This window comes from Salvia hispanica, chromosome 4 (assembly GCF_029641045.1).
Source record: "Salvia hispanica isolate PSC_SH4W2 chromosome 4, Shi_PSC_v1, whole genome shotgun sequence".
Classification (NCBI taxonomy): Eukaryota; Viridiplantae; Streptophyta; class Magnoliopsida; order Lamiales; family Lamiaceae; genus Salvia; species Salvia hispanica.
The window spans coordinates 11,971,883-11,983,325 of NC_142695.1; the positions used below are offsets into that span (position 1 = coordinate 11,971,883).

Consider the following 11,443-nt stretch of genomic DNA (forward strand, 5'->3'; position numbering starts at 1 on the left):
TCTGTTTGTTAAATTATCATCTTTTTTTCTGTTTTTTCTGTACTTTCATTCACGTACCCTATTAATTTATATTTTTATAATTAAAATATAATTGTAGTACTCCCTTCGTCCCATTAAAAATGAAACGTTTTCCTTTTTTATTTGTCTCATTAAAAATGAAACGTTTTCTAAAATGGAAATAACTCTATCTCTACTTTTTCATCTCTCTTACTTTACTCTCTCTTCCTTAACTCACAAAACAACACTGCATAAAATCTCATGCTGATTTCCAAATGTTTTATTTTAAATGAGACGGAGATAGTACTTATTTGCAATGATCCCTTGACCGTTCTATGCACAGCAAGGCATGAATAAGGTTTTTTAGTAGAGGAAATGAAGGTAGTTGAGAAAAATTTTACCACTCCTTATGTCCACTAATTTATACTAGTACTTCATCGTCTTATAAAAATATATAATTTTAGAATATTATTAGTAAAGTAATAAAGAAAAAGTGAAAAAAGAGTGGATATAGATATAGTGTTAGTGAATAGTTGAATCCATATTAATATTTAATTAAACTATTTAAAAAGTTTTTAATTTAAATAATTCATATTTTGAAGGAAAAAAAAAGAATAATATTGCAGCTTTTCAATATAAATTATATTTTTACAAAAGGTATCCGGGCATGGGGCACGCTTTATATAAATTGTAATTGCAATAGTTGTCATAAAGTCATACAGAGTATTTAAATATTATGAGATTATTTAATACTAGTATAAGAAGTGGTAAAGATTGAGTAAGAGTGAAAAATGAGATAGAACGACGGGCAGAGCGCTAGAGTAGTAGGTTTAAAAAATTGAATAAAATAGAATGAAATAACCTTTTAGAAATGAAAGACATTTTGGAAAAATAAAGCTGGAAAATTGAAAATTTTCATTCCAATTCAAAAGATGTTATAGCAACGTATATGAAATTAAATGTTACTACTACAATGTTCTGTAATTTTAATAATCAATCTAAATCAAACAAAATTAACATTAAATTCTACAAAAATAACTATTTACCCTAATTTAGAGATTACTCCTGCTAAGAAAAAACTAAAAACGGATATAAATTTATTTTGCTTTTTCCATCATAAATAAATACCAAAACAAAAAAATGCCGATGGCGAATATTCATCGTTACACCTAATCGCCGTAGAAAAATAAATAATTTGGGGGAGAGAGAGAGATTTGGGGGATGATTGTCGTTTAATTTATGTAAATTGTCGGTTAGAAATGAAGAAGGGAGACAGATAGTTTTGTGGGGTGGTGGAATTTCGGATTTAAACATTTAGGAAAACATGTATACATCTTTGATTATTGTTGTTGTGATTGTCCTCCCGGAAAATTTGGATTCTGGGCCGGTATTTTCATGGCCGGATTTGTAGATTCTCTTTTTGGTTGAAGAATCTTGATGATGAGGAGAAACAGAGAAACGGTCGTTTGATTTTGTCAAGCTGGGTTGTAAAGATCAATTTTTTATCCATTTTTCTTCAGCTCTGATTTCTCTTTGGCCATTAGGAGTTGACAAAGGCCCTTTAGCTGATACAGAAATCTGTCATTTTCAAGGTACTTTTAAACTCATTTATATAATTATAAATGATAATCAAGTGGTAATTTTTAATTTGTGTGTATGATGGTGAGCTTCTTCTTTCTCCATTGGCTTTCAATCAGGGGTGTGAGAGGTTTCTGACAGTTGCAACAACAGATTGTTTATGGAGGCATGTGCAGGTATTGTTTGGTTCCCTTTTAGGTAGGAAACATAGGAATTGTGTGTGAAAGAGTTGGTGAATTGGTGGTGTTGTTGAGATTTTTGGGAAATTTTCAATGACCAAGGAAGGACTAATAGATTTCATTCTTGTGCTATTTGGTTTTTGTTATTCAAGAATCTTGATTTGTTCTTGATTCTTGTTTGTAGGATTCTGTATATATGGTGACAATGCGTTTCTTGAGTCTGGTTGGGAATTCTTTTGGATGCTCTGCATCAGGGGAGCGACTGGTCTCCGCAGCAAGAGATGGTGATTTTCAAGAAGCCAAGGCCTTGTTGGAATACAACCCTCGTCTTGCGAGGTATTCAACCTTCGGTGTTCGCAATTCCCCACTGCATTACTCTGCAGCTCAGGGCCACCATGAGGTATCTCAAAACCCCCAATGTTTGTAGAAGAAATGTGCAATTGACTTGAATTGATTGTTGTGGCTTGTTCCTTGATCAGATTGTTTCACTCTTGCTAGAGTCTGGTGTTGATATTAATCTGAGGAACTATAGGGGGCAGGTGATTTTTTGCTAGTTTTTCGTTGTTGTTATTGGACTCTAGTGTGAGATGATGGTATCTTCAATTCTTGTTTATCTGTGGCAGACAGCGCTGATGCAGGCTTGTCAATACGGTCATTGGGAGGTTGTTCAGATTCTGATACTTTTTAAAGCCAATGTATGTCGAATGTTATAATCGTGCAATTTTCGTGATGTTAATGAGTTATTATGTGTAGGAATAGGATTTGAGTTTGTAAATCATGTGTTGGCTTGTAGATTATCAGAGCAGATTACCTAAATGGAGGAACGGCTCTCCACTTAGCTGCTCTAAATGGGCATTCCCGGTGCATCCGTCTCCTCCTTGCTGATTACATTCCCAGCATCCCTAACTTCTGCAGCATTTTACGGAAAAAGTCCAAAAATGATGAATCTGTTTCAGACTTCGATCAAGGGTACTACTCCATGAGAATATATGTATCTGCTGAAAAATCAAATGGTTATCGGATTTAAACTTTTGTTGTTTCTGTTAGTTCCCTCCAGGAAGTAATCAGCCTGCCTGCTGATGGAGGCATCACCGCCCTTCATATGGCTGCACTAAACGGACATGCTGACACTGTTCATCTCCTTCTGGATATTGGGGCTTCAGCATCCAGCGCGACAGTGGAGGATGGAACTACAATCGACTTAATAGGTATGCTATTGTAGCAAAAACTTATATAGTTGTAATTTTCTGTTTTATGATAATTCTCTTGTAGGACAATGTTACAGTATTGATATTGATTTCGACACAACACAAAATGCATTCAGAAATGTCCATTTTACCGTATCAGAAACTGAGATGATTGTTGGTCCCCGTATTTTTGTCTAGATGTAATATGCTGTAGTTTTTATGTGAAAAATCTTGTTTGTCCTTGAGCCTGTAGCTCCCTTGTTGTAACTTTCTTGACTTCGGATTTCACTCGAATTTGGGCCGCTACAAATTAGTGATTTGATTTGCTGATATATAAAGAAAATGGTAAAATCAAACCTTATTCAGAAATGCAATATTACTTCTCTAAAGTTTGTCTCAACACCGAGATATGATTTGCAAAATGAAAATTCAAGTGATGCTATCATAAAGGATATGTGCGGTTCTTTCTGACAGGTGCTGGAAGCACACCACTCCATTATGCTGCATGTGGTGGTAGTGCACAGTGTTGTCAGGTAGTTTATTCAGTTATTAAACGAGATATTAACGTTGTCTTAAATTTGCTTAATGTAATTAAGATTTTTCGATCATTTTCAGCTGTTGATTGCCAAGGGTGCGAGTCTTACAGCAGAGAACATGAACGGGTATGCAGTGTCATAGTTTAGTTTCCGTTGGGTTGTGTTTAAACGTTTTCTTCACTGATACCACGCTAATGAAATACAATGTGGCTAATGAATCCATTTTTTTGAAAAGTAATCAGCTTATATAGTTGAAACAATTTCCATTTTCATGTTAGCTGTGAATCTTGTCATCAATCTTCCTTCCACCAGTGTGGCTACGGCCGATAGGCTCGTATAAATTTTGATATGAAGGGAAAACAAGAACCTCTTCCTTCCAACAATGCACTTTTGTTTTGAAGCTTTGGGATTCGATTCACCTATTACTTTCACTTTTGTCTGAAGATGGACTCCGTTGATGGTCGCTCGTTCGTGGCATAGAGATTGGCTCGAGGAGATTCTAAGCCAACGACCAGCACGGCGACCAAGGCTTTGTCCTTCGCCATATCTATGCCTTCCTCTCATGAGCATCGTTGAAATCGCAAGGTGAGCAGAAACCACATCAAATAAGCAGCTTGCTACAAAATTGAACCGAATTAACTGCAATTTTTCGTCTCCTTTGTTTCAGAGAAAACGGATGGAGATGCAATGATTCACCAACAACATGTTTAGATCCATGTGTTGTTTGCTTAGAGAGAAAGTGCACCGTTGCAGCAGAAGGTAAACTAGTCCGATTTCAGCATTAAAATCGACAAAAGTTACACTAAAACACACAAAATTGGACTTGTATTATGCAGGTTGTTTCCATGAGTTCTGCACCCAATGTGCTCTCTACCTATGTTCCACAAACAGCACATCAACAGTTTCTCAGGGGCCGCCTGGCTCAATCGCGTGCCCCTTATGCCGGCACGGGATAGTCTCCTTTGGCAAGCTCGCAGGGACAAGGCCAGCAACGAAAGAGATTGCAAGAAACAGTTTGTCCTTGTCTTTCTGCACTTGTTCCACTGAGCTCCCGGACACCAATTCTTTGGATACACCGTGTTGCAAGCCCGATCTTCAGTGCCCTCGGCCATCTCCGCTCGGATCTTCCTTCCGATCCCTCAGCTGCAAAAAGTTCCCCTCGATGAAACTCAGCCCCAGCCTCTGCATGGGAGCACCGGACACGAGCCCTTGTCTAGTTCCACGGACTACTGGCCGCAGCATGAGCGGCCAGTTGGTCCGCTGTTCGAGGTCGTCGAGCTTGCGACGCTCGACGTCTCAGAACGACGGAAGGAGTTGGCTGTGTTCCTTCAATCAATCCATGGGAGCTGACTGATCATTTTTCATTGACCACTTCTCCAATTGTTTCTAAGCCGTACATATTTTCTTCAAAGAAATTATCTTGGATGAAATTAATGTTATTGCATTATCGCTTGAAAAATATTGTTTTGGGTAACTATGAGTAATTTGCCATTGTTTGTTTGTAGAAATAAAGATTATTTCGGACAATTATACACCTCAATGAAGCACCATTTACCTTTGAATTTTCTTACACTGATAACACATTTTTCATTAGGAAAAATAGAAACATAACATTACATAAGCTCAGGAGGAATAGACACAAATGAAAAACATGAAAGATTTGAAAGAAATAAAAGTACTATAAATCCTAAAAAATGAAAAGATAATAAGATAAAAGCCTTGCAAGGTCAAGAAAAAGAAAATTTTTACAAAAACTAACAATCAAAACGAAGAAAAGATGTATATTTACATCCATTTAATTCTTCATTCATTGTAATCACCATCTCCCGTCATTATAAAAGCTCAGCAAGGATAGCTCCGACACTCTCAAAACATTGTAATCACAGTCTTATCTCCATGGACATTCTCCAGAAAACATGCAGGTGGTTGAAGTACAGAGAATTGGTGATGTAACAAAAATGGAGAGGAAGAAGATGAGAAGGAAAAGACAGCCATGAATAGACTGTTTGAAATGATGGGAATTTGGCACATTTAGAGGGATGGAAGAAGCAGGTTTATATAGAATTCTAACTACCAATATTATCATATATACTTACAGATAGAGACAATATTTTGAAATTGTGAATTTTGGAAGCACCCTAATATGTGTGTGTGTGTGAATAATGCTAAGAACATGTCAGTGTGAGTAATGTGACTGAACAAACTGCTCCTTATTGCACCTGTCTCTCAAACTATGTCAGATAAATATCTTTTACCTTCTGAACCACGTTATATATAGAGAGAGGAGAGAGATTTGCTACAGTGTGATTAATATTGATGCAAAAATGGTTTTTCAGACTCTTTTTCACTTGGCGTGTTTGGTATTTTTGCTGAGGCTATTTCACTGTACGATATTGAGGAATTAAACATGGTTCATTAAATGGGTTGCATTTTGTTTACTGAGTAGTTCCTTTCTTGATGTGAAACTATACATTAATTCTCACTGCCTTTTTTTGAGTTTTTATGAGTCAAAACTCGTAAATACTTCTCTTCCTCTTCGGCCAATGAAGTTCTCCGCAGATATTAGGTTTTGCTGGTGGTCAATTGAGATCCTATCTCACCTACTACTATTATTTTTAACTTTGTAGATCTAGTATTCTATTGAATGAGCTACGCATTTAGTTCGAGGATTATGCATTCCGCACGCAAATAGTCATTGGATTTTAAAAATATACTCATGGTCCCTGGATTTCGCCTTAATCACGTTAGTGGTATTTTCGCTTGAAAATCGCGATGAACAGTGAAAAGGACCATTATGATTAAGGTGTAATCCAGGGATCTGTGACATAAAATCCAGGTATTTGCATGCGAAACACATAATCCAAGACTAAATATATATTTCACTCTATTCTACTCCATGATACCATTCCTCCTTGAAAATTTGTCACTTATTTCCATTTTCGTCCATCCTAGAAATTTGACACATTTCACTTTTATCATTTTTTGTAGTAGATTCAATATTCCACTAACTCATTCTCACTCATAATTTATTATAAAATTAATATCTAAAAGTAGGTCCCACGTGCCACTAACTTTTTCAACTCATTTTTTATTATATTTCTTACCATACCGAGTCAAATGGTGACAAATTATGAGGTACGGAGCGAGTATTTCCTAAATAAACCATACTATAGTGTTTTAGATGGATAGTCAACTCATGATACCAAATTACCAACTAAAAGTTAAAATACCTAAGAGTGGTAGCTTGTGTATACTACTCCTAGTACATCGTTTCACAATAGTTATAAACATTTCTTTTGGAAGGAATTTAAGAAAATAGGAGTAATAGTTGGAGAGAAAAAGAGATGAGTATTAGATGAGATTTGACGCTGGCACAACAGTCCATGGCTGTTTGGTTAAATAGAATCTTCATATTTCACCCGCCTTAGTAATAACACAAAATAGCTTTGCATCTAAAGCTGAGTATTTTCATCGTAAATGCTGCTTGTATTTATTGATATTACTAATTAATTAGAAAATAAAAATGGTTTTCCGAAAAGTAGAAGTAGGGTTTTGTGCAATTTTCAGTTGTAATGGTCATGCATGGGGAAAGCAATTATTCCAGCTGCTCTAAACTGCAGGCTATTCCTCTACTTTTTATTAATTTCATATCTATACTTCTCTTGTACTTCTCCGACTTGTATCAATTTTTAAGACGTTAAATTCATACGCATATATCGAGCTTTTTCACCTGCACAAAAAGTGATAGGAGGTCGATTCTTGTTTTTTAGGTATGAAACAACTTTAAATACTTGGGTCATCTGTCCCACCTATTAACGTGCCTACAAATCAGTTTGAGAATAGTCACTGAATCCGACAGTAAATATCATTGGTAATTACCGGAAAAAAAATGAGACCGTAAGGGAGTTGGATGCGTTACAAGTGTTGTGACTTAAATAAAAATATGTATAGCATCTTAAAAATGAAGTTGCGACTGAAATTAAGCTAATTACTTTGATATCATTATAGATGCCTTTAGTATATATAAGGGGTGTTCGGTTGGCAAGATTAAATCTCATGATTAAATATGGATCATGTTTGGTCCATATGATTAACCCCCACAACTTAATCTTAGATGGATAGTCTCATGATTATTAGTCATAGTCTCCCCCCTCCTACTAAAATAATCTCACAACTTAATCCTAGATGGATAGTCTCATGATAATTAGTCATGGCAACCGAACGCCACCATAGTTTATAATATATATTATAAAACGCACACACAGACCCTCAACATCGGTTGGGATTCATCCAGTATTTACATACGAAGCTTCAAAATTTCTAGGCTAACTTATGATTAGGGACAAGGTACTTTCTTCATCGTGCATCGTGTGTAGTTGATATATTTCTTTTAAACATAAATTAAGGAAATAATATTTAGTTAGTTATTTGAAAAATATAAATAAAGAGAAAATAAATTAGAAAAAAGAAAATAAATAACTAAAAAGAAAATAAAGTATATGAGAAAATAATGTAAGAGAGCGGATGTCCCATTAAGGGAACGAGATCGGGGGGACATGTTGCGAGCGTTCCCTCCCCACGTGACGCACACTATGAAGGGACGGGGGATATCCCTCAAGGTGCCCTCCCCACAAAGCCAATAACTTTGCAAGTGGCTTTCGACTGTTTTTAATACTCTCGCTGCTCCAAAAAAATAAAAACATTGGGGACAACACGAGAATTAATGCATAATTGACAAAATAAGAGTGATGAGAAAGGTAGTTAAAATAGTATTTGCGGATAGTGAGACCTACATTATTGTTAGTGATTAATAGTGGGTCTTAGTAGTATAAGTTGTAAATAAATTAATGTATATGAGTAATGAGTTTGGGAGAACTTTCCATAAATGGAAATGTGATATTTTTATGAGACGGACAAAAAAGGAAAATGTCCTTATTTTTATGGGACGGTGGGAGTAATTAATTATGATTTTTAAGTAAGTACAAAATGAATTATAATGTAAGTATTCTTGACTTTACGTAGTAATTCATGATACTATAATTCAATTTCCTATTTAAATTTATGAGTTCATACAATCTAAATAGATTATAAGTATATGAATCTGCTTGCATAGACCTGATCGCTCATCACAAAGTTGTAGTTGTGGGCTATGCACAACCCACATTACAATTATTTACAATCATCGGGAATGTACTATACTTCAAGGGTCGGTTATACGCCAGCCCCGACTCCATCCCCCGAGGGAAAATTATGAAGAAATACCCCATCGGCCGGACACCCTGATGAGCACCAAACCTTTCAACGTCTCATACTATCTTTCTTTTGGCCTAACATGCGCAGGGAAGTCCAAAAATTTGTATCAGCATTTTCAAATTGTCAATCCTTAAAGTTAATACTAATTGAGTTTACATTTTTTTATATCACAATTTTATTTTAAATTATTCTTTTCAAATTCTTAAATTTTTGGAACAATAAAATCGAACCTCGAACAAAATAAATATTCACATGTTTTAACCTAGGGGCGTAGCTAGAAATTTGCAGGGAGAGGGGCAAATTTACGTATAAGGGAATTTTAAGAATTTTAGGAGAGATATTTAGTGAGAAATTAAAAGAAATAAATTGTAAATTATACAATATATACATTAATATAAAAATATGAGGCGGGGCAATTGCCCCGTCTTTTGCTATATGTAAATCCGCCCCTGTTTTAACTATTTAATATTTTAAAGCTATAGTATATTGAATATTTTCTCCTTTTCTTTATAAATATTACTATAACTCATAGTTCAGTTCACTGTATCATTAAACAAATATACAAGTTTAATACTGTATATGACATATTAACATTACTAGGAACTAAATTTTACTGTTTTAATTTTAAGAATTTCATGATATTAATACTCATCTTTATGTTTGAGTCTTTATTTTCATGTTATTGATATGTAAATATAATATTGAATTGAGTTTACGATTATTTGAACATCATTAGTCCTTATTATGAAAATAAGATCACCATGCTAGTTGAAGGCGTATTAGAGCATCTATATCCATGCTCTTCCGCAAGAGCACGGATGTAGGTCCGGGCTCACCTTTATTCATTTTTAATTCTCTGCTCTTCCGCAAGAGCATGCTCTTACACTATTAAAGGGTTCCACCATTCTATTATTCAACTTAAATACTGCAATTACTAAAAGCATTTCCACAATATTAAAATGTATTCAAAATACCCGAAATAATATTATAGATTACTAAAAAATTAATTAAATTTATAAAATTAAAAAAAACCCACTACTCGTGACTGAATTTAGGGTTTATGAGTGTTTGAGTGAGAGAGGAAGATGAAGGTGAGTTGTATGAAAAAATATGAAAGAAGTATGAGTGAGATAATTTGATGTAAAAAATGGATGATGGATTTGGGTATATATAGATGATTTTGGGATTAAAAAATTTAAAAAAAATGAAAAAATTTGAAAAAAACGGTTGAAAAATGGCTATATATTTGGGAATCCAAGTTTTTTTTTTTTTTTTTTTTCAGATTATTTTCAATTTTTTAAAAAATTAACGGAATAAAAACGAGCCCAATCGCGCATGAGGCGATTGGGTGTCACCGCCCAACCAGAAACCGCCACGTCGCCTGCTCTTCCTCAAGAGCACGTCCGTGCCGTCGGCACGACACCTGCGCTTGCGGAAGAGCACCGCTGCTGATGCTCTTATCCAAATATATAGCATTAGGTTCTATATTCAATATAGTCCTTCCGTCCAAAAGAAGTAAGGACATGTGGGACGACATGAATTAATGCATACTCCCTTCGTCCGCGAATAAGAGTCTCGTTTTTCTATTTTAGTCTGTCCGCGAATATGAGTCCCGGATCACTTTTACCGTAAATGGTAATAGGGTCTCACATTCCAATAACTCATTCCACTCATTCCATTTAAAAGTAATATATACAAGTGAGACTCTCATTCCACTAACTTTTTTCCACCCGCTTTTTTTAACATTTCTTAAAACTCGTGCCGTCATAAAATGAGACTCCTAACGACGGACGGAAGGAGTAATTGGTAAAGTAGTAGAGATGAGGAAAAATGTACGCTAAAATATTGTTAGTGAATAGTGAGACTTAAATTATTATTACTCTTTAATGGTGGACCCTAGTGTCTAGTGATATAAGTTGTAAATAAATTGATGTATATGATTAATGAATTTAAGAGAATTTTCTATAAATGAGATATTTTTATGGAATCGATTAAGTGTAATTATGGAAAAGTATAAGAGTACTTTGACATACAAATATTCATATGGGTCGTTGCTATTTGGGGTAGAAGAAAATGAGAGAGGGAAATATTGAAAAACCAGAAAATGGAAAGAGAGAATAAACATGGACACCTATAGACATATAGTAAAACGATACGAGAGAGAGAAAAACTGAAAAAACAAGAAAATGGGTGAGAGAATACATATGGATAACTGTGTACGCATTATTTATATTCTATCAATAATCAAGGAAAATGAAAAGGAAGTAGAAGAAATGGAAAACTGAAAAACAGGCATCATTTTGGGTAGAAGAAGAAAGGGCGGCAATTTTACTCGTATTATAAAGGATGGAAAAATAACTTTAATTGCTAGTATTAAATAAAAAATTATTATAAATCGATTTTTTCTCAATTAAATTAAATTATGATTGTCCATATAATCACATAGATTTACTGCTAACAACCTCTCACTGTTTTCAATTTTGGGATTCGCTTTTCTGATTTTCTCACTTGTTATTCTGTTCTGTTCTCTAATTTTCATATTGCATTTACAGATTCTTTGCATGGTAAAAACTAAAATAAATTAGAATTTAATGTTCAATTTAATACAGGTATAATAAGATGAAATTAACCTTCAAACTTTATTAAAAGAAACCTTTTTATTGTTTATGACTTATCCCCAAAAAAAAAGAAATAAATTAGTAGAACTAAGTTA

General features: G+C 34.5%; 1 protein-coding gene across 1 annotated transcript; it reads left to right on the forward strand.

The window, feature by feature from the left end:
- Positions 1–1,137: 1,137 nt before the first annotated feature.
- Positions 1,138–5,039, forward strand: LOC125197057 (putative E3 ubiquitin-protein ligase XBOS32). The gene is made up of 12 exons (XM_048095756.2): positions 1,138–1,589; positions 1,695–1,751; positions 1,939–2,154; positions 2,234–2,293; positions 2,378–2,449; positions 2,548–2,723; positions 2,802–2,962; positions 3,416–3,474; positions 3,557–3,603; positions 3,922–4,062; positions 4,145–4,236; positions 4,314–5,039. Exons 3-12 carry the CDS (start codon positions 1,951–1,953, stop codon positions 4,829–4,831), a joined length of 1,530 nt encoding a protein of 509 aa, XP_047951713.2. The 5' UTR covers positions 1,138–1,589; positions 1,695–1,751; positions 1,939–1,950; the 3' UTR covers positions 4,832–5,039.
- Positions 5,040–11,443: the final 6,404 nt, after the last annotated feature.